This window comes from Cuculus canorus, chromosome 1 (assembly GCF_017976375.1).
Source record: "Cuculus canorus isolate bCucCan1 chromosome 1, bCucCan1.pri, whole genome shotgun sequence".
NCBI lineage: Eukaryota > Metazoa > Chordata > Aves > Cuculiformes > Cuculidae > Cuculus > Cuculus canorus.
The window spans coordinates 89,944,328-89,968,409 of NC_071401.1; the positions used below are offsets into that span (position 1 = coordinate 89,944,328).

The 24,082-nt window shown below is 41.0% G+C and overlaps 1 protein-coding gene across 13 annotated transcripts in view; it reads right to left on the minus strand.

Annotated features, from left to right (window-relative positions):
* Nucleotides 1-15,365, minus strand: part of CASK (calcium/calmodulin dependent serine protein kinase) — a 216,263-nt gene extending 200,898 nt beyond the window's left edge. For all 13 annotated transcript variants that reach the window (XM_054072578.1, XM_054072566.1, XM_054072539.1 and 10 more), the window contains exon 1: nucleotides 15,171-15,365. In XM_054072578.1, the coding sequence (XP_053928553.1) occupies nucleotides 15,171-15,229 (59 nt within the window). In that variant the 5' untranslated portion in view covers nucleotides 15,230-15,365. The remainder of the gene's footprint in view (nucleotides 1-15,170) is intronic.
* Nucleotides 15,366-24,082: the final 8,717 nt, after the last annotated feature.

A 24,082-nucleotide genomic window follows, 5' to 3' on the forward strand; every position in this document is an offset into this window, starting at 1 on the left:
TATCAGGCAAAGATGAAGTTTTTAAAAACTGGCCAAAATCCCTGAAGAGAATGACTCAGTGGGAAACTTATAAAAGGGACAGACAGAAAGACACATACTCTTTTTAATAATTTTTTTTTTCTATTTAGTTTAGGCCCCAAAACAGTAGGAACATGAGCAAAAATGAGAAGGAGGGGGGAACACGTATGAAGAAATACTGCTCTTTTAGGATTTCATTATATGCCTTTTACTATGAGCTACATACATTTTGAAAGTGAACATTTGCAAAGAAATTCTTTCCTGGACAATGTGAATATTAATTTGATCCGCAGTATTAGTATCATGAATATTTTCTACTATTTGATGTCAACTTCCTCACAAGAAAATAATTCCTGCTTTACAGAATTACCTATTTAAATCTGTAAGATTTTCATATACTACATAAACATCACAAAATGTTCATGTCGACCAACATTTAAATAAACCCTTTTTATGACAACTATCTGACTACAGTTAAAATATACTAGTAGACAGATTTTCTCCAGAACTTTAGAAACCATTTTAACTAATGAAAGAGCATAAGCTAAACAATTTTAATTAGCAAGACACTTCCAATGTAATACATGAAGCTGAACATGATTTTTTCAGTCCACTCTGAATGGCATCAAGCATTCAGAAATACACTGACAGTTTTGGATACTGGATCACATTTACATTGTTGATTACTAGCTTGCTAATAGCGAGCAATAGCCCTTCCCAACCTACCTGTTAGAAAAGAGGAGGTAACAGATTACACATGCTTTACTGAAAAACAGGACTAGGGAGAATACAGAAAACACCCAAAACAACTAAAAAAAAAAAAAACCTGCCAAACCTACAAAAAATAAAGGATACTTTCACATTAGATCAATACTGTCTACTTTCTCCTTCCTACTGCATGCAATTAAGTATGCCAGGATCAAAATTTGCTCCTGAGCAAGATACTGATCACTAACAATTCAGGTCACATCCAGCAAAGCAGACAAGAATACAGTGTTTTTGCACTTTTTGCGGGGGTCTTAAGTCCAACTAAGAAAAACAATTAGCACTTGGTCAGATGTGAATTTGCACTTAGCACACCTCTGTGCATTTGAGCCTCTCCAAAGAATGCTGATCAAAGATTTGTGCATGTCATTAAAGAACATCATACTTTCTGAAGGTTTGTAAAAGCCACATTTCAGCATTTAAGCTGATAGGATGAAAGATCTATTTATGTTTACTAGAAGTCAAGGAGAATGGGAGGAAAAAAAAAAAAGAAGAATTTTACCACCAGCCCATGCCCTGCAGAAGACATTTTACAGTTTCAGACTTGTGAGCTAGATCTTTCTCCTTTTCCTCGAAGTCTTATATTTCTGGAAGTAACAGGACCTTGCACATTGCCAGTAGGCATGCAAGTTTCCATTTACTGAGATTTCAAGAATTATCCTGTAAAATAGAGCAGCTTAACAAAAGTAGCAAGAAGAGAAAAAGTAGCTATTTTAATCATTCTTGGTTGACTACCCCTTGCCACTCACAGAGATCAGATAAAGTAGAAAAATGTGAAAAATACAAAAAATATTTTCAGCTAGTTACAGTTTACGTGAAAAACTGGATAAGGTTTGTACTTATTAGGTATAAAACATTTTCGTGTGCTGAAAAGCCCTTCTTTTCCCCTAAATGGGGGGTAAACATGGTTTTGTAAAAATGAAGGCCGAGATCTTATCCTTCTTCCACTCACGCTCAAAGGGATACAGTGTGGAGAACCACCTCTCTGCCTTGAATTCTAGGCAGAAGCAGTGAATCCCCAAAAATTTATTTTTCCGTGGTGTAGAGGTAAAATCAATCAGCTAAAAGGTAGTTCTTTCCCCTACAGCTTTTAGAAATATTATGAAAAAAAAAAAGAGGGGGGAGATGATCATATATTAAATACCTGAATTGTCATCAGGACTTTATCAGGAGACAGTTACAGAACAGGTTACTGTGTACCACTCCCTGTAAGTAAAACAATCAGGTTGCAACACTACTGTCTGCAGCTGGCTGCAGATTCAAAGATAAAACTGCAATAATGACATTTTTTCAAAGGTTCTGGTTCTAGCAACTTTGAGGACTAGAGAAACTTTTTCTTAGTTTTGATTTCAGAAACTGAAATTGTAGTTCAATTCTGCAGCAAAGTAGTTTTTGTGGGAGCAATATTCTGATTGACGTCCTACAGTTTGCTGGGAGACCAGTGGGTCTGAAGAACACTAACCCAGAATTCAGCTTATGCCTGCACATACAGTGTGAAACAACACATAAAAAGTATTGATACAAAAAAGAAATGGAAGGCAAAGCACAGAAAAAAACACCAGAAAGAAGCTTTGGCAGAGGTACAGAGGAGCTTTATATTATAAAACAAATGTTGAAAGAATGAAAACTGGCAGAGAAACCCTTAAAAATACATTAAGGTATATTGACACTCAAACTGGAAATAAAATGTTGGTACTGAAGAGATTAACAAAAAATAAAACTGTTCTATATTCCTTAACCAAACAACAGAGAAGGCAGAGTCAGATCCAGTATACATTTTCTTCAAGATATTCTGAAAGCACTCAAACGTGTTGGAAGGAAGATGAATAAAACTACTTTTTATAATATTATGCACAAAAGTGGCAAAACCAACTATAATATTTGTGAAACATCTCTCAAAGTAACAGAAAATAAACAAAAATTAGAAACTTAAGGTACTGTATCATAGTAAGAACAGTAACAGGAGTGTGACTTGCAAGTTTTCCAGAGCCAAAATGAGAGCTAGAAGTGCTGAAAGCTTGCTTATTAACTACAGCTGTATCTGAAGATGAGGCAAGAAAGAACACAAAATATTTCCCTTTATTAAATAAACTCCCTTATGTTTTCCAAAGGAAATAAACACAGGACACCACTGTCATCTTCACTGGTACAGGCATTACAAAATAAAAACTTCTAACAGCAGTCAGTCATGAAATCTGGCCAAAATTTGTCTTTTTAAGAGTACAGATGAAAATGTAGGACCAAAGAGCAGCTCAAGATAAATTTTATGAAGAAACTAGAGATGGCAGAAAAGTCTCAAGCTATCAGTTGAGAGTAAGAGAAAAAGTTAAATGAAAAGGGAAGTTCTGAATAACTCTTATAGCTTTGTTCAAACAGTGAACATCTAAAGCTGGATTTTTTTAGAAAAGTGACAAAAAATTGGAAAACAATTAGAAAAAAACAGGTATAAACCACAGTAAGAGTTTATTTTTAAATGTGATGGCCTCACAGATCAATTTTTAGCACATATCAGAAAACGCATCTCAAAACAGCTTTCAACCAAGTATGCACGTTTAAATCTACCATATATATCAATATTCTCTACAGTCACCACTGATTTCTGAATGTTCCAGCCATGTATCTGAAACCAAATTTCAGGAAGGCATTATTCTTTTCTACTCTTAGTTTTCTGCAAGGTTTTACATTTTTGAAAAATACATTAGCAATACTCAAAACTAAGCCCTATTCTGAAAAGCAAAAAATATTCAGGGAAAGAATTGCAAGAGTTTCAGAAAGTGATCTCACCTTTCTGCTAAACTGCAACCCTGAGAATACTCTAAAATTCTGTATTTCTGAGTTTGTTGTTTAATTCTAAAACAAAAGTATCCTAGTATACTGGAAAAGCATTGTCCAACAGCAATGAATATTGAAGTATCCCACAACTAAGGAGGATACCCAAACCAACAACAGTTCTGCTATGTATTTTGTCTAGCTACTGAGACGTTCTCAGACCCAACCTGACAGTCCACACCCAGTGCAGCTGCTGCTCACCCATCAGTGCTTGGAACATTCACTCTGAAATTAGAAGACACGTATTCGAGTCCTTCCCTAACATACAGCACTCACCAGGCCAGAAGATATGGGAAACAGGTATTCTCAACATCTTAGCTGATGTTTTATGGAATCATTTGATATTCACCAGATCACTAAGAAGGGAAATGCAGAATCCATGATGATCACACTCACTAAGCAGACAAGCAGAAATCGGCTTCCCAGTTCTTGTTCTCAGACAACCGTATGTCATACACACAACACAAGTAAACCAACTCTACAGCCAGTAGCCTACTTGAAAACATCCCTAACCAGCAGAGCAAGCACACAATTCAGAACTTTGACAACTTCAAAAAACTAAAAAGCTAAGAATCTGAGAAAGAAGATACATCTGCCAGAGCTGAGAAAGTACCCTGTCTCAATGGCAGCTATGAAGTAATGAATGCTTTCCAACTGGAATTGCCTACAGCTGATAAAAAAATTGACACACTTGAGATCTAAGATTACAGAAAGAGCTCCTGATATTTTAAGCACCCTGTTTACTTTATGTTTTTAAAGATAATTGAACCTTAAGGGCTGAACATCCAAGAAACACAGGCAACAGGTAACCATTTTTTCATAGAGGAAAAAATAAAATAAAATAAAAAAAAATCTTAATCTAATAGTTCTAACCAAGCAAAACAGTTCTGTTTGACCTTCATTTCTGAAAGCTCCTTTTATTGCTTTCACCTTTGCAGTGCTGAAGCTCTAGAAATAAGACGCTTGCAGGAACACACTAAGGAAGAGATTACCTCTAGTTTTGGGGCTGTAGAAAGGAAAACTGTAAGCGGAAGTTGGTAATTGTAAATCTAAACTTGATCTAGAGACACTAATACAGAACTTTTCCTAAAACAAACAAACAACAAAACAAACCCAATAAACTAGCAAATATTTAAATTGAAACAAGTTCTTGATCCTGATAAACTCAGGTCCAGAGCACAAAATCTGAAAAAAAAAAAAGGTAGCTCAGGAAAAGATTTGGTTTTAATTTCTTCATTTTTTTCTAAATATGTTATCAGTACCTTTGCACATAATCACATCAGAAACAGAAGACTCGGATTCGGTTTCTATAAAAATTAGAAGCACTTAAAAACATTGAGCACACTTGAGGTTCAGAGTACATCCAACCACTAATAATAAAGTCCTGAAGGACCCAACAAAACACATGCACACTTGAAGAGCATCTAACCATGCCACGAGCTAATATGCTTCAAAGAATTAATTCACATATTCAAAAAATAAAAATCCTATATTCACAGTTGCCTTTCAAACTTCAATTTGACTCTACTGTATATCAAATTTAAATCCTGAATAAGGTGAGGTCCTGCCATAAAGTCAGTGCTTGCTTTTAATTACAGGGAACATCTGTGTATAGAAAGAAGAAAGAAGCAAATTAAGAATATTAAAGCAACTAAGTGTGATTTTTGTGTCTGTGTTAATAATTGGTTGTTTGCAACTTAGATTTTTTGTTTTAGAGAAAAAGTCTCTTCCTTTTTTCCCCTCTCCCTTCCTTAAAATCTTCTGGATTATTGCAGCAAAGTTTTGAGGCTATCTTCCTGCTTATTATGCAAATACAGCCAAACAAGTTTTAAAAAAACACTAAAGCATTTTATGATACGGTCTTAGTAGTTCATTGGTGTCAAAGGGCAGGGTCCTGCACACCTTAAATTTCTCCATCCCCGAGTCCTCTAGCTTGAGCTAGCTTTGACTGCACAGTAGGTCTAGCCAAGCCCATGAAAACAGTAGAATAACCCATCCAGCAGGTGAACATTTATCTAATGCGCCTGGTATATACAGATCAGATGAATGCTAAAGCTGGCAAAGAGGAGGGGTGCATCACTCAAGGCATGGAAGCACCTAAGAGAGCAAGACCTCCCTCTTCCAGCAGCAGCAAATTTAATTTGGCACATATTGCACAACTGCATTTACATACTCCCACAGTGCCTCACAGAGGGGGTTAAGAAAAGGAGAATAGGCAGCTACCACCACATTTAATGAATCTACAGATCAGCCACAACTCAATACAGTTCTCCTTCAGGAATCATGATATACTTAAAGGCTGCAGGATTATGGAGATGCAGGATTTTACATCAACTCCTGCCCTGTTTAGCTACTCTGTACAGCTAGACCAGCGCTGACCAGACAGATGTTTTCTCAAGACCCACCTGAACCTAACCTATCTGGTCCTGCTGGATTCAAGTTCAGTCTTGGCAAACATGAAGACCTTCACAAATGTCTGCTACGTTTCTGGAAGTTACTAGGTCAGACCAATATTGATGCAGGAAATATCCTATCAGTAAAATATACAATTCCCTAATTTTTTTGTCATCTTCCCAGGCTACACTTATTCTCACCTCTATATCATCTTTTCCTAATCAGTAAGAAAGGAGATAAGACTGCCTCACTTGCTTTTTTACTGTACCTTCCATTCATAGGTATATAGATCCCTCTAATCAAGTGGAAATTAGTGCTTTCTCACTGTTTACAACTGCTCCCCTCTGCTCAGTACCAGGAACACCACCTGGAGTCAATAAAAAGAAGGGCAGCGGACAACTTTATTTGCAGCAACAGCTACAGGATTTCCCTGGAGCAGGGTGGAAGTAAAGTAATAGGAGATCCTTTCGGCTGGCTTCTCTAGCATCAGGAATGCAGCCAAAGGTTTCACTCATAGACGTTCCCCTCAAAACAGAACTGGGAGAATAAAGAAGATAGAGGAAGACATCCGAAGATCTTGTCAGGACAAGTTAAACTTCCCTTTAGGAGAAATACTAAAGATTTTTTTTTATTTTGGTTTGTGGTTGGTTGGGGTTTTTTTTTGTTTGCTTTATTTTTTATTGTGCTTTTGTTTTTTGGTTATTGCCTTTGGTTTGGGTGTTTCCCCCCCTCTGGAAAGAGAAATACAGTATGCTAACAAAATATCAAACAGCCAAAAGAGTTGGGGAGAGGCTGCAGGGTGGCAAAACCCAATGAACTGGGGAATCATCTTTGCAAAGGGAAAAAAAAGAAAGATTTCATGTTCTGAATATCTTAAAGGCCAATGTACCTGAGGAGCTTTCTCCTCACTACGGCTAAGATTTTTTTCCTTATCACCAGAGCTCTTTGGATCAAAAATTTCTAAATATGTACCACTTTTCAAACTCTGCTAACAGTGAGTTTAAATACATCACAGAATAATTAAGTCTGGAAACAGACTTAACATCATCAACATCATCAAGTCCAACCATCAGCCCAACACCACCATGCCTACTAATCTGCATCCCAAAGTGTCACATCCACATGTCTTTTGAGCATCTCCAGGGATGGTGACTCCACCACTTCCCTGGGCAGCCTGTTCCAATGCTTCACCTCTACGTTCAGTAATGAAATTTTTCCTAACATCCAATCTAAACCTTCCTGGCACAACTTGAGGCTATTTCCTCTCATCCTATAGCATGCCCGCTGGGAGAAGACAGCAATATCCACCTCACTACAACCTCCTTTCAGGAAGTTCTAGAGAGCAATAAGGTCTCCCCTTAGCCTCCTCTTCCCCAGGTCACACCAGTTCCCAGTTCCTTCTCCAGTTCCCTTAGCTGATCCTCATAAGAGTTCTCGAGACCCTTCAAAAGCTTCACCACCCTTCTCTGGACACTCTCCAGCACCTCAGTGTCTGTTTTGTAGTGAGGGGCCCAAAACTGAACACTGTATTTGAGGTGTGGTCCCACCAGTGCCAACTACAAGAGGATGATCACCTCCCTACTCTTGCTGGCCACACTATTTCTGATACAAGCTAGGACGCTGTTGGCCTTCCTGGCCTCTTGGGCACACTGCAGGCTCATGTTCAGCCAGCTGTCAACTAGCACCCCCAGGTCCTTTTCTGCCAGGTAGCTTTCCAGCCATCTGTCCCCAAGCCTGCAGCACTGCATGGGGTTGTCAGACTCAGTACCTGGCCTTACTGAATCTCATATAACTGGCCTTGGCCCATCAATCCAGTCTGTCCAGCTCCCTCTGCAGAACTGTCCTGCCCTCAAGTAGATCAACACTCCTACTCAACTTGGTGTCATCTGCAAACTTACTGAGAGCATACCTGATCCCTTGATCCAGATCATTGACAAAGACATTAAAGAAGTCACAAGTTAACAAAGAATCACGTGTTCCCCAGAAAATGCACATTTTTAAGTTGTAAGGGTTTATTATCTCAACTACCACAGAACTGAAACATTGATGAAATAAAAAATAGGTTTTCAGCTTGGCTGAAAGTGATTTCTAAACAAGTGAACTGAAACAGAACAGCTTTCATACCAGTTTAAATGCCCATATAGGACTTATATCTCAGCTTTTACTCCTAAAAAAATTTGCTCAGAGGCAAGTTCTTTGCAGCTTTCTTAACTCACACATCCTAGGAAATCTGCTCAGAAATAAAAGCTAGGAGTACTGCTTAGGACAGTCCACGCTATCCAGAAAAGGAAATAGAGATGTTAGCAAAAAGTGAAATCTGAGTACCTGCAACAGTTACATATGGCATTGTGTAGCCAAAGAAACAGGTGAAGAAGCCAAGGGACAAATCTATTTAACCAAACGCTTCTTAGAAACCTCTGGTGGAGGGAAACTATAAAGAACTCAAGGAGCACACAATGAACTTTCTAAATGTGTAAGAACTCTGCACTAATTATAATTGTCTTCACATGATGAAGACATGTTTTAACTACAGTTTCTGAAAAAGTTAAGTTGATACAGAAATTGACAAAATACTGACAAATCCTAGGCCTGCAAGGAAAGTACAGCCCCACTGCACCTTGAACACTGCAATAAAAGACATAAAGCCCTTCTCACACTAATTCCAGCAAAAAGATATTAAAGTAAAAGAGCAAGGAACTTGTTAACCAAGGAAGGGTCACTTCTGTCATTAGAGAATACATTAGGAAATAGTTGTTAATCTTTTTAGTCCTAAGTTTATCCCACCACAGTTTTCTAGTTGTTTCTCTGAAAAGATGTCTTTGTTTCTCATACAAACAGAAGTGAAAAAAATAAGCTCTATTTAAAACTCAAAGGTCTTTTACGGTTAAGCACCAAAAAATTATTCTAAACCTTACTTTGCTTTTTTTTTTTTTTTCTGAAAAACAAAGATATTGGTAAGAACGGGGCTTCGCCACTAGTAACCCTATTGTAACTGAATACCAAAGCTTGCTGTGGGTTTCTGTTTCCAAACAACACACCTCCGTGAAACATTGTAGCACACTCTGAATACAGCAGAAGTTTGCTGAAAGAAGTCACTAAACCCACACTGTAAACCACAGTTCAGTTTACAGTAACACTGAAGCGACAGCTCTCTCTCCCCATGATTTGGAGGCCTTACCTATGTATCCTCTTACACGTTTATCTGACCTATGCAAATTAAAAGGAAAGTGTTTCTTGGGGCCCTTTTGGTGGGCATATTAGTTAATTGGTAATCTTAAGAGATCAGTCTAACTTTTTAAACAACTATGGATGACAAATCTGGCCATGCATGTAATATATCCTGTATGCACATTTTCACACTGAATATTAAAAATGTACTCACTCCTGGAAAAAGAAGAACGCATAAGAATTATTTTAACTCCATAATTTGGCAGAAAATCCCTACTTTTAACAACCACCACTTTCGATCCTGACGTTACCATTCTTAGATAACATATTTAATCTAACTACAGGTTTCTGAAAAGTGATCTTTGGAAACATCGTATTAGGGTTAATACTGCTTGATTACCTTCCACTGTCATGACATCTGTATAACACACAACAAAAAATGCTAGTGTATAAGAGAGGGCTAAGCAGGTAAGCGTCAGTTGACATAAAATATGGGTCTCTTATTTCCTTAATATTTCTTTATCCTGAGGCATTTATGTCAAGCATTGTGTTTGAATTGAAATTATTAAGAAGGATCACTAGGGTCCTAAAGCCTAGGCCCTGTTCTTGAAGGCAACAAAGTTTCATATTAGTTTAATTAGAATATCAAACTCTTAACTTAGCAAATCTTCAAGACAAGGTACCTTTTTTTTTTTTGTCCCACAGCTGTTCCACGGTGTCAGTAGTAAGTTGGTCTAAGATTTTGGAATTTACAACCTCAAATTACTTGGGACTAGTCTGCACACATTTGCTCATCTGCTCTTACCTTCCAGGGCTTCCTTGTCTTGGGTGTTTAAGCACAAAATCATATTTGCAAAGCCCTTGGACAATCTCTTGATTTGCATTTTCCTAGATTAAGTTCCTTCTAACTCCCCTCTTAAGTAAGCCTCTACTTCACAATCATTACAGCTGTCTTGTTCACGTCATAAGGATGTCTGCAAGAATGCAGCTGCTTATCTAAACATTAGAAAAAGCCACACAAATGGCGAGTACGATTAAAATGTACTCTGCAACTAGGTATATTAATTCTATTCTGTGTACAGGAACAGTTTAACCTCTTAAGTAGACAGAACCTCTGAAGCAGAAACAGGTGACTATTATGTTAAAGTCCATAACAGAATAACTTGGCTAAGGAGATATTACAACAACTGTACACTTCAAATAATCTACTGTTATTTTCCTGAAGCAATGCACATTATGACCTCATGCTTAAATTAAATATCCATTATCATCTGCTCATTTTAAACACTGTAACAGAGAAACAGCTGTGAATGTTTTATTAGTATACTAGTATTTCAAATGATACTAAGAAACTCAATGCTACACTAGACCACTTTCCATATGCCAGAGAAGTTCCCTTCCCTCTTCCCCCTGTCCAAACAGCAAATGCATAATACAGTTGTTTCACATTTTCATTTGTCAAAATTATACCCATCAGTGATTTGAATTGGTTTCACAGGAGATGCAAAATTTCAACCGTGTACTGGAGAAAAAGTACATTTGAGAGACAACAGTATTCTCACTCCTGTGTATAGAAAATGGAGGCAATAATGAAAAACAATATCACTGGAACCATCAAGATACTTCTAGATAGTTTTGTTATCACAATATTTAAAATTATTAGACTATTAATATTTCTTGGACAAGGAATTAATGAGCTCTTTTCTCCCTTTCCTAAACACTCCCAGACTTGGGCATAAATCTAAAGCTTCTCCATCTCAAGACAACAGCTTAGTATGGAACTGCAACCACCATCTTCTTGTCTGACTTCAATGGGGTACAAGTCTTGATAATTCAATGCAAAAAGAATTCCCCGTTCTGCTTCCCGGCCCAACACCTTGCATGCTTCCCTCACATCTCCAGCAGTATTAGTAGGCTGAGTAAGAGAAAAACACTGGCAGGCTCTAGGTACTTGAACTCTTCTTTACTAGGTGGAAGAGCCCAAGCAGAGTGAATCATCCCATCACAGGGGAAGGAGGGGTAAAAATGATCTAAAATCCTCAGCGTGCAGTGCAGAAAAGTACTAGACTGAACACAGTCATATTGCAGAGAACATCCCTATAGCTGCAACAGTATTGGCACTTATCACCTTGCACTTTGTTATTAAAAATACCAACGACCATGCTATAACTATGCTCAATGATTAGACATACATACGGCCCACAAAAGGAAAACAAAAATACAAAAATTCACAGTTTAAGTGACTGTTAATAAGATGACTAATGATTTCTGTTGTGACCAATGTCCTTTCTATCAGAAATAAATTTTTATCAGCTCTATCACATAGTACTTACAACTTAAAAATTTGGAGAAATCTCTAAGCAACTTGCAATCACACTGTTAGAAAGATCAAACAATCTTTATGGTACTCCTCTAAAACTAACATGAATATTAAGAGGTACAGAAACTCAAGCCCAGATAATGTAAAAAAAGTCCTCGCAGAACAAGGACTCTGTCTATCATGAAAGTCAGTCTTCTAGATTCAATACCAGCTTTGCTTACTCTCACTTAAAAACAGACATTCTCTCTTTGGCATCAAGAAAACTACTGCTACACGTATGTGGAGGTCCTGTGATAAATTCAGAACAGTTTTCACCTGAGATGAATACCAAAGATATTTCAACTCTACACCGACTATGGTTTACTCAATGCATTCTGAACGAAATTTTTAATTAAAAAAATAAAGAAGTACACTTAGCACTATTATCTGTGAACTGTCAATCAAATGCACGGTTTGATCAACATAACAAAAGGCTTTTAGCTCCTGTGCTTCTCAGGCAATACACAGGGAGAATCTCTGCACAGTTACCTGGGAGCAAGTTTGGGGGGGGGGGGGGGGGGGGGGGGGGGGAAGGGGCACACCTGTGTTTTTCATCACTGCCAGTTACCCCAAGATACGTTAAAACAGTTTTGAAGGCTAACACAGAAATCTCCAATTTACATCTTGCTTGAAGTGTGTTTGCGTCAGTCAAGTCTGAAGACAAGGCGGTAACACAGAGCATAATGCATCTGGTATACTAAAACTACATGACTAACGTTAATGTCATAAATGACACTTTAAAAAGTTTAACAAGAAATTGGGATATTATTCCAATTTTTATCTTGATATGGTTTTCAGTGATGCAAAGATATACTGGAAACACATGCAAATGAAAATTTCGCTTATTTTTTTATTTTTATTTTTCTAAAGGAAACTGAACTAAAATTTCCCTCCACTCTCCCGGCCTTTGTCTTTTCCTGCACCATTTAAAACGAGAAAAGCATGCTTGTAGAACTTAAACACATTAAATGCCAAACAATAAACACTTTATCACTGTCACTGCAATCAATTCACTCATGTACTACTGCGAACACTCCAGCACACCAAAAGCTATTATCACTGCATTTACACAAAGTAAGTATTATCAGTTTATCATATTTAAAAGCGTTTAAAGTTTATCCTTAGATCAGAATACACCTCAACAAATTGGGCTGCATCCTGTCAGCTAAGCAGCTATCTCCATTTTTCTCCAGTAAATTGTATGGAAACTTTGGGACTTCTCCTAGACTAAAGATTCAGGCATTTTACAGGCAAAGATCTCTTTTCCACACCCTTTGTGAAAATATCTTTTACTACCTTAAATGACAACAGTTACTACCTATTTAGGAAAGATAAATAACACATTTTAATATTTCATGTTTCTGAAATGCAAATCAGGGCTAGATGTGCTATTTGCAAGAACTAAATTACTGTATCAATCAATAATAAATCACAGGAACGTGCAGACATTTAGTGGATGTTTCACTGAAAGATGTTTAGCAAGATGCATATGCAGCAATTCAAATCAGATTTACAGCAGCTCTCCTCAAGTGGCTTAAAGATGGGCAAGGTGGCACCCAAAATCTGCAAGCTAAATAATGATGCTGCATCGCTGGCTTCCTGGAAGTCACCTGTGTAGTACTGTAAAGAAACAGGAATACTACTTATACAAGCGTACACGGAATTGCATATTTATGTTAAGTGTTCTTTTAGGGGACTGACACGATATCTGTGCGGAAAAGCCTGAGCAATCATAATAAGCTATCAACCCTTCACACGATCACCGCTGCTATTTTCAGTGATCCACCCTGATTTCGCTACAGCGCTCTTGGCATCATTATGCTACAGTGATTCAAGATTTTTCTGTCAGATCTAGTTACATCGCAACACTATCTATACTCCCTAAATCTCACCTGGAACTTCTGTAGCTAATACCTAATCCACAGTTTTTGAGCTCTCTCTTCAAAATTCTCTGATCACAAAACAAAAAGTCATTTGAGATGTGAAAACATCTGGACCCCTATGAATCATCCATTCTCTAAAAGCGTGTGGATAAACACTGCACCTTCTTTCTAGGAATAACCAGGTATGAATAAAATAGTGTGTAAATTGCAGTGGCTAGCATAAAACCACTTGTGAAAGGAGTGTACCAAAAATTGTCTTCAAAACGTGTTCAATAACAGAGTTTTGTTTCTCACCTACAGAAGCTCCTCACCAACAACCAGCATTAAGCTGAAGCAATCGCTTACTGTTTATGACAGCAAATAAGGCCTTTGAAGCTTAATATTTCTAAAGTTGTCTATGTTAAGAGAAAGGTAGTAACACCTTGTGAAATGACACCGAGTGCTGAAACTTCCGCTGGCAACAAAGTCACCTGCTGAGTCCAAGACTAGCATTTCAGTATAATCCCAAGGAAAGATTAATTCTAGAATATTTTTAGCCCCAGCTTTTAACGTAGACGGCACTTGATATAAACTGAAAAGCATACTTGTGGAGAGCAGGCAATAGAATACATGTAGAAAAAAAATTCTTTCTCACAATCAAAACACAGCGAATAATTATTGTTATAAAATTCATTGTCAGGAAGAAGAAAGCACAAAAACACTAAAGAGTGCCAGTGCTAAGGCTTCCACAATAATCTCAGCCTCTGAATCAGAAACATACAGAAAAATAGGAAGTCACAATATTGTTACATCTTTCATGCCCATTTTGCAACAGAGACACAACTATAGAAAAATATGTAGAAGGCGAAGAATAAATAAAATGGATTTCAAAACATGATAGTCACAAAAACACGGGGGTAGAGTTCAGCTTGAATTCTTCATCACCAGCTGATCTGGGGGATTCTTTGCATTTTCATGGTGTGACTACACCAACAGAGACCTGAACAGTCATTTCCATGCCCTCTACAACAGTGGCAACCTGAAAGAGGCAATTGGGAACACCAGCAACTACCTCAACTCCTAGCCTTGATACGAGCCTCTAATATCGGTTTAATAGCAGTTGCATAATAAGATTCAAAAGGCCAAGCACTCCTACTGCCTTATACATCTCTATTTCCACACGAATGAGAGGGGAGGGAAAGATCTGGAGGAAAACCGAGCACTACCCAAGCGTCACCAGTAATGCCACTAACGAGCCGGTTATTATTGCAGCAAAGAGGAGGAAAGCCCAACACCTGGCACACAAATACGCAGACACGCAGCGAATAGGTGGATCTAGACAGAGACATCTTCCCTTTCCCTTATAGGCAATCCTTGATGGGTGTGCCAGGAATGGGATATGGGGAGGGGGAGGAGAAGAAAAGGGGTGGGAAGTGGTTGCCGCTTGCTGCAGCCAGCCCGGGCGATGGTTAGGTGGTTAATCATGGTGGCTGAGGAAACATCGGGTCACTTCTTTCTCTTCTTCCCCCCTCCCAACCCGCCCCATACTCCTTCCTCCTCCCGAAGGTGGGCAGCGCGGCCCGGTGGCGGCGGGGAGGGACACACAGACACACATAGGCGGACAGACAGACACACACAGAGGCACCCCCGCACGGACCCGCAGGCGGCGGCGACTCAGGTGGGTGCGGAGCGGAGCAAAGCATCCCTTCCCACCGCCCCCCCCAACCCCCCACCCCGCCGAGGGGCTGGCCCGGCTCTCCCCCCGCGGGACTCACTTGCCGATCACCTCGCAGAGCTCGTACACGTCCTCGAACAGCACGTCGTCGTCGGCCATGGTCCGCGCGGGGGGGAGCAGCGCGGGGGGCGCCGGGGGGGCGCGATCCCCGCCGCGCGCCGCGAGCCCCCGCCGCTCACCCGCCACCGACACCACCACCACCACGGTAAATCCCGGCCGCTACCGCCGCCGCCGCCTCCACCACCGCCCGGGGGCTCCCGCGGCCGCGCCGGGGCTCCCCGCTCCTCCTCCTCCCTACGCGACCCCACCTTCCTGCTCTCTCCCCCCACCCCTCCTCCTCCTCCTCCGCTGCCGGCTCCGGGCTAGCGGGGCGGTGCGAGCTCCATGGAGGGGCCGGCGGCAGGCGGCGGCCGCGCCGTCCTCGCTCCCTCACCGGGCGCGCGGATGGGAAAGAAAGGGGGGAGAAGGGGGGGGGGGGTGCGCGCGCCGCGGGGGAGGATAATAGTGGGGAAAGGTGAGGGAGGGAGGAAGGGCGGGCGCAGCCGTAGATTACGCTTGGAGGAGGAGGTGAAGAGGCAGCGGTAGCGGCGGCCGTGATAGGCGCTGGCTTTACAGAGAGAGAGGGAGGGAGGGAGGGAGAGAGAGAGGGCGCGCGCGCGCCCAGCCCGCCGTCACGCAAAGCCGCTCGTCGTGGAGCGCGCGCGCGCCCCCCCGTCTCCCGTTCACGCGCGCGGGGCGGCGCGCGCCCCTAGCCGGAGCAGGCGGCGACACGTACGGTGGCGGGGGGGGAGGGTATGTGGGTGTGCGTGTGTGGAGAGGGCTGCGCGCGCTTCCGATGCTTTTATTACACACTCCTCCCCCGCCGCCTTCAATACAACACAGCGCGACTCCCCGCGCCCTCGCCAGAGTGGTGCGCGCGCGCGCGGGGCCACGCCCACCAAGCCGTTATGGAGGGAGGGTGTATGAGGGATTCGGTCTGCGCAGGCGTGGAGTGGGATGACGTCATGGCGCGGGAACGGGGCGGTGGGGGTAGGAGGTGGCGGTGATGGAGGCTGCGGGGGTGGCGAGCGGGGATCGGTACCCGCACCCTCCTGCCTTGCTTCCCTGCCCGCTGAACAGCAGCGGTTCGGTGCGGGGGGAGGGCGAAAACGAGGCTTTTCCCGTCGCCTCCCGGTGCGTGGCGGGCGGCCCCGCTCGTTTCCTCCGAGTCGGGTGCAGTCACTGTGAGAATGAATGGATAAGTTCTGCTACGGGTCGTTTGTGTGTTTAACTGTCTCGTCATATGAATCTGTCTTGTGTCGATAGGGAATCTCCAGGCGTGGATGAATCAACTGAAAGGGTAAACTTCCTTAGAGTTGCGGGAATTTATTGATATGGTTAATTGTTTTCTAGTTGTCGTAGGTCAAGAGATAACCTGAAGGGAGTCTCCAGACGTGGTTGGATAACCTAAAAAAATACACTGTCTTTGAGGACTTACATGGTTCTTTGTCTAAAACTAGTCAATATACCCACTGCTTTTGTGAGATGAGATGCCTTAGTTAGAAGGGCATCTGAGTCAGCGCTCAACTGTAAAATAAAAGTATTGTTGTCCTTGCTTCGAAGATTTTTTCAGTGTTTTACCAGTGAATAAATGTTTCTTACATAATAAAGAGCCTCTGTGTGATACTGAAAATATACCTCTTGTATCATGTGCAAAACTAGGCGTGTAGAGCTTTGTCCAGGGGCCAGTGAAGTGATTGGCTGTTTTGGGTTTTTTTTTACCCAGAGGTCTTAAGTACTTTCTGGAGCACAATTTGAACCTTCTTTGTTATTAGGGAAACAGCCATCTTCGTATTTATTATCCCTAAAAGTGATGAATGAAAAGAACCTTTTGGGAGTGCTTTTAGAGCTCTCCCAGCTGGGCAAGTAACTGTTGGGTGTTGTTGCTCTTAACTACTTAAAAACAATGTCGGGACACCTGGTGGATTTTAAGTTTCTTGAGTACTTACCTGATACGTTTTCTTCCATGATGTTTAACATGTTGCACACAAAACTGTATAGGAAAGACGCAAGTTGCATGTGTGTGCTTTCCCAAGTTTTGAGTTAGATGGTTTGTAGAAGGAAGCAAATTTTTTTTAAAGGAATTAGTTAGGAACCGTTGCAGTTTACAAAGTATTTATTTTTTTACTATAGTGCTTTAGCACACATGGAAATTCTTAAGAGTCATTAACAAAGGTAAATTAAATGGTTGTTGCACACACACAGAAGAAAAAATAAATGTCAAAGCAGAATGATGTGATGAAATGGTTTAAAGGTCAGCTTTAAAATGCGGAGCTGACAACAGTTTACCAAGAACACCTTGTTCCCATCTCCACAGAAATTCAAAAGAGAAAGATAAAGAAAAGCAGTGAAAATAATTACGTCTATCTCCTGCATCATGGTGTAGCATATAAGGTGAGAGGCATTCCCATGAGCCTGTTCTTGATGGCGTAAAAAACTTTAAAAAATATTTGAACACCATCTGTTATGTGGAATGCAAACAAAAAGCCATTATATTGAGATTGTTCCCTCACACAGCTAAGCATTTCCTTTCACAAGGCCGTCAAGCTGAGTACCACATAGGCCTCACAGTAGTAAGTTTTAGAACCTGGGTTTTTAAAAGTGAACAAGAAAGAACAGTACAAAAATGCACAGGGAAGAAAAATGCTCATAACTGATCCCTTCCTGAGTTCATGCAAACACTTTTGCTGCTCTAGCAGCATCACTTCGCAGGGGTCTCACCTGCCTCTGGATGCCAAGTGCTAAGAGTCACACCAGGCTGTGTCACCCAGGTGTGAGAGGTTAAACTTAAAACAAGGAACACCAAGCATAATACATGGGTGACCTTTGGCCAAAGCCCTTTAAGAACTTTGGAGGGCAATTGGCTCTGTTTTGGGATGGCACAGCACATAAACATGGTTTTCTGTTGGAACGGGTCTGAAGGAGGGCTACAAAGATCATCAGAGAGGTGGAGCACCTTCCATACGAGGACAGGCTGAGAGAGTTAGGGTTGTTCAGCCTGGGGAAGAGGAGGCTCCAGGAAGACCTTATTGCAGCCTTCCAGTAACTGACGGGGCTACAAGAAAGCTGGGGAGGGACTGTTTACAAAGCCTTGTAGTGTTAGGACAAGGGGCAGATTTAGACTTGACATAAGGAAGAATTTCTTCACCATGAGAGTGGTCAGGCACTGGCACAGGTTGCCCAGGGAGGTTGTGGATGCCCCATCCCTGGAAGTGTTCAAGGCCAGGTTGGATAGAGCCTTGGGCAGTCTGATCCAGTGGGAGGTGTCCCTGCCCATGGCAGGGGGGCTGGAACCGAATGATCTTTAAGGTTCCTTCCAACCCAAATTCTTCTATGATTCTCTGTTTCTATGATTCTATGATTCTGCTAATGGATGAGGTCTCGGAGCACAGGTTGAAGAGAAAGTTAGAGTTGTTGTTGTGGCAAGGTAGTTTCCTTAGAGACCCTAAACAAAAATGCGCGTTCCCTAAGAGAGGCAGTTTGTGCCCTGGCATCTAGCATACTTGAAGGGTGCTGCTACCTTCCAGTAAGGAGGGTTGCAGTGGCTTTTTATTCTTATGGGCTGAGCTTCCCCCTCCTCCCCCTTTTTTGCCTTTCTTCCCATTCTGGAACAAAGAAAACATGCCTGTTGGAGCAGCTGTAGCATTCATTGCTGAGGCTGTCAAGAAGCAAGGCAAATCTATGAAAGGCTAAAAAATGTGACAGTGTCCATATTCACTGCAGAGGGGGAGAAAAATGGGTGCTACCTACCATTTGAGTTGCATGGGAAGAATCTTGTCTGAACTAGGATTTGTGTGCAGATCTGTATCATAAAAAGTTGCATATTGAACCAGCAAGAGCAGCAAAGATAGCACTACATCAGCAATTGCTGGAACAAATGAGAATTATGCTGTAACTAATCCTAGTTTCACATTGAATGGGCTCAAGAAAATACGAGTGTGAGTTTGCCAAGTTTGTCAGCAACCAGTACCTGATGATGTGACCAGGCAGTGCATATACAGATACGTTTGTGATCATGAATTTCATCCACAAGTTTGAAAGTATTCATTCCCCTTCCCTTTCAGAGGCAGGCATTACTGATTATCACCCACGTATACAATGCATCTCCTTGTAGATTCTGGGTTTCATTTAAAAGTTTAAGGTTAAATTATTAAATAGGCATATCTAACGTCTCATTTAAAAGTACGTAACTAGTACTTTTTGAAATACAAGCAAAAGAAACTTTACACTTGAGAGCTGGAATGGTTTGCTTGCAACGATAATTGATCTGAAAACAGTTCAGGGCATCAGTCATTTCAGGCCTGGGGAGAGACTTCTTCACAGGAAGAAAAGGACACTTGAGTATTCAAGTTAATGGAGTGCTTTGCAATCCCTAGCAGCCCTCCCTAAACCACCACATATGTTGGAGCTGCCTGTTTATCATATTCTGAACTGCCAGGTGACATGTTTTTAGGCAAACCAGTGTTGGTGTTTAATTCAAAAGTTTATTTTAAAGTCCTAAGAAGTAGCTGAGTGTGGGCTTGGGCACTAGAAAGCCCATTTCTTAAAATTTTATGGCATTTTCAAGTTTTCTTTGGCTTTGTAGTGTGTGCACATGCAGTCTGCATGCTGTTGGTGAGCCACAGGGCAGGTGAGTTGTTCAACGGTTGTTTATGGAACCATGGTTACCAGTTACATCCAAAACACCTTTACAATGTTTTCTTTTAAAAGTGTGATGTAAAAGGTATGTGATGATGAACTAGATATTTTAAGGGTTTGGCAGTGTTTTATAATCCAAAAGGTGTAAAAAGCATCAAATTTTGTGCCTCATGATTCCAAATATAATAGGGCCACAAGTACTTTGGTCTGTAACCAAGCTATTCATCCGCTCCTTCTTATAGTGTTTGAGGATGGTACTGATACTGAAGATGAGTATGAACTGTTAGTACTTGATAAGAGAGAATATCAGAGGCCTACCAGATTTCTGACAAACTCCACCGTATCGTTTAAGAGTGCAAATTCTATGAACTGAAAATTGTTCCTATTTTTGGGCAATAGGAATGTGTTTTGGTTGCAGTGAGTGAAAGGAGACGATGTTTTGATCATGTCAGTCTTAGACATTTGCAATCCTTGTAAAAAATGTCTATCAAAAGAATCCTAAAAAGCCATCATCCAACCCTGAATTAGTCCAACTAACTTCTTACAGAAGTATATAATTAAATCAGCTTGGAAATCTACTGTGTGGTGGGGCAGCCTACAGCTCCAGAGCTCCGGTATAGCACACTGCACAAGTCATGCCATACTGTAATTAAGGAGGCAGAGTTTCCCAAGAATGCGTGTCTTAAAAATGGAATTATGTTTGTCTAGGAAGATAAATCTCCAGCTGCATTGTCCTTAGTTTTTAAGTTCCCCCATAGTGTCAGTTCTCCATTGTTTAACGAGAAGTGGACTTTCACTAACACCCTTCCTCACTGAACTCACTATCAGCTCTCTCTTTTCTTCAGCCTCCTATCTTCAAAGGTCAGTTGAAAACTTATTGCTGGGATCCATACCTTGCCCACATATAATTCTGCTGAAATTGACCCCCAGGTTCGAAAGTTCTTGGGAAGGAATACAGATGTGTAGATGTCTGTGAACATGGCAAAACATAAGTGTAATTTCCCCAGGCAGCCGGTTAAGAGCTGCCTCTTTTGAATGAGGAATTCTTTTTCATTGCCATTCAGACATGGTGACCACATTCCCTTCGCCAGACACTCAACTCACACTGACCCAGCCACCCAGCTGGGAGGGTGTTAGGTTAAGTAATCAGCCAGGTCTTGGTCAGGGAATGGTGGGGAAGACGGTCATGTTCGTCATCTGTAATTAGGCCAGATTCATAATTAAACATAAATTACAGTAACACTACTGAAGATACATAGTAACCTAAACCAAAGCTGAGATCCTCTGATACTACCAAAGGACCTCACCGTCACCCTTCAAAGTTGATTTCCAAACGTGAAACAGTCCCATGTAGAAACAGCTCATAACGTCAAAAGAGAAAGGAAAACTTAAAAATTGCACAAAGCCCTGCTTAATCGAGTTTCTTTTTCTCAGCTACTTCTTGCCATTCTGGTTTTTTTCTTTACTTTCCCTGTGTACAGTGTACCTGTGAACAATCTTGATTGGATTATTGGAGATGCTTATTTCTTCTCTCCCCTGTTCCAGTGTTTCCTCATTGATGGGTATGGATTAAATAATATGAATTGTGGAGGAAATCTCCCTATGATCCTTTTATTGAAACTTTATAAATTAAAAAGATCTTACAAGATTTATAGGGGATAAAACCAGGTAATAAAAACAACTCAAAATTCTGGTTCCTTTTTAATCATTATCCTAAACAGAAATTTGCAAGTATGTGCTAATCATGCACCAATATACAGAAAAATAATTAAAAACCACCTTATGAGGACAGTATCAAAATGAAATAGAGCAAAACACACACATTTTCCTTTCATTTCTTTCTTTTCTTCTCTCTTGCATTTCTTACCCTCCTACTATCTTTTATAGAAGCACATTAAGCTCTTTGGAGTAGATAGGTGCCACCCTAATAGTTAGAAACTCCAGAAGGGCCCCACAGAACAGAGTAAGTGCCCAGATGAACTTTGGTGTAGATAAATGGCAAGGAATACTGCACCTACAGGGAGTCCTTATCTATAGCATACCTGTGGGATGCTGAAATTGGAATTCCAAATTGCAGCTCTGGAAAGAAACTCACCCTCGCAGTTCTCTGAAAGCATTACCAAAGGGTGCAGTGCCAGTGAAAAAAAAAAAAAACAAAACAACAAAATGGTAAAATATTGGGCATATCAGGACAAGCATTACAATAAGGCAGAAGGTATCATTTTTCCTCCATGTAAAAGTCTGGTGCACACACAGCTAGAGGGCTGGGACATTTCAGGCATCCCCATCTCCAGAAGGACACTAAGGAGTTTGCAGGGGAAGAGAGAGAGAAGGGCAGTGACAAGAAACCGAGGATGAGCCATCTGCCTTGCCAGGAGAGGGCAAAAGTCTGGAACTTGTCAATGTGCAGAAGAGACACCTGGGGTGGGATAAGGTGGAGGTTTGCAAAATTGTGAAGGTGGTAGATCAGGTGAAGGCAGAACTGTCCTGCCATACTGAAAGGGTGCTTACTGAAACAAGTAGGAAAGTAGTTTAGGACAAGTACATGAAAATACTTTTTTTTTTTAAAATATATGCATACACCGAGTACTGAGCTTTGAGAATGTGCTGCCACAGGAGGCTGTGGACACCAGAAATATCAATACGATCAAAAAGGAATTAGACCATTTTAGGCATGACACATCATTATAAACAAATACTGGAACGAATAGGCAGGGACATGCACGGAGCATCCCTGTATAGGAAATGTTGATACTGGAGAAGTGGAAGGGCAACCAACTGCAGATAGTGGCTAGGCTTTCATGCACTTTCTAAACCGCCTCCTACTGCCACTGCTCTGTTTTCATTTTTAAAGGTGTAAATATAGTCTACCACTACAAATTATGCAGTCAGCTTCTCCACATTCAGGGAAATCACAAAAGTCAGCATATCTGGTATGCAAAGAATATCCTTACCCAGGAAGGCCATGTTATTGATCTCAGTCAATCCCCTGTCAGGCAGGTAGGTAGACCTAGGTGGACCCATTAGGGCATTTCTTATATTTTCAGCCTTTTAGTGTCATCCTGTGGTTCATTTTTCATTTGCAGCTTTGTCTTTTATTTTGCCTTGACTGCCACCAATTTATTTTCCAAACCTTATTTATAAGTTTTGAGATACCTATTTTTTTCATACTGCATTTCCCAGCTCACTATTACTATTAACGTGCAGCAGTGCAGTCTAAAAGCTGACAAGGCTTACAGTTGAAGACTTCTAAGACACAGCTATGGCTTTACCACTTATTCCATAGCCTTAGGGTAAGCCAAGCTTACCACAGTTTATAACTTCAGAATAGAATACTAATTCTGTAAATAGTTATTTGCCAAGTGTTCTGTATTCCTCGTTGTCATCCGGCATTTGTCCTTTTCCTTCTGCTTTTTCAACCTACTTTTTTTTTTCACATGGAGTATAACTTCACAGAAGAGAGCAAACACGGCTCTACCTGACCATTTAGTTAATTCCCACTTCCTTCTCCCTTTTTCTTATCCTTTCCCTTTCTGAAGTGTTATGCTGACACTGCATGATTATTCACACCCAAACTTCAAGGCTCCTGTATCCTTCAAGAACAAAACTACCTGTGACAGAAGGAGTTAGTATTGACTTCCTGATTCAGACTGGCCAAGTTATCATTGAGAAAGCTTCTTGTAAATCTTTTCCCAGCAGAAATCCAATCCATAGATTGTCTGCAATAGATCTTTGAAATTTAGCAAGGAAAAATTCCTGCAGGGCAAAGATGTGTGGGTTTCTGTGTCCCATGAAATTCTATTCAGGTCTAACAGAAAAAACACAGAAATATCTTTTTTTTTTCCTATGGCTTATGTTGGCAGCAGCACTTTGGCAGTCACCCAAGGGAACTGGCCGTAGGCATTTTCATCACAGGCAGTGTCCACTGCATGCAGCATTGTGCTGGGAGCCTGACACACTCTGGCTGTAGCTAATATGCTGTCATGAAAGTGAAGTTTGGAGACAACAGAGAGAGAAAAACCAAAACCACCTTCTGTAATACCACTCTCTAAACACAGCACACAGCATCCGTTTGATCTCTTCATTCATGGGCTCAAGAACATCCTTATTTTTGAGAAATTTGAGCCATGCTCCCCTGATGATCACCTGTGTGCTGCACAGGGTCCGAATCTCAGCGTAGATTTTTATGAGTAGGTTGGGGCCTTTTCATTTAGGAGGAAAAAAAATATTTCCACAAGGCAAAATATTTTTTCTTTGGGAAAAGGTATTTGTGTG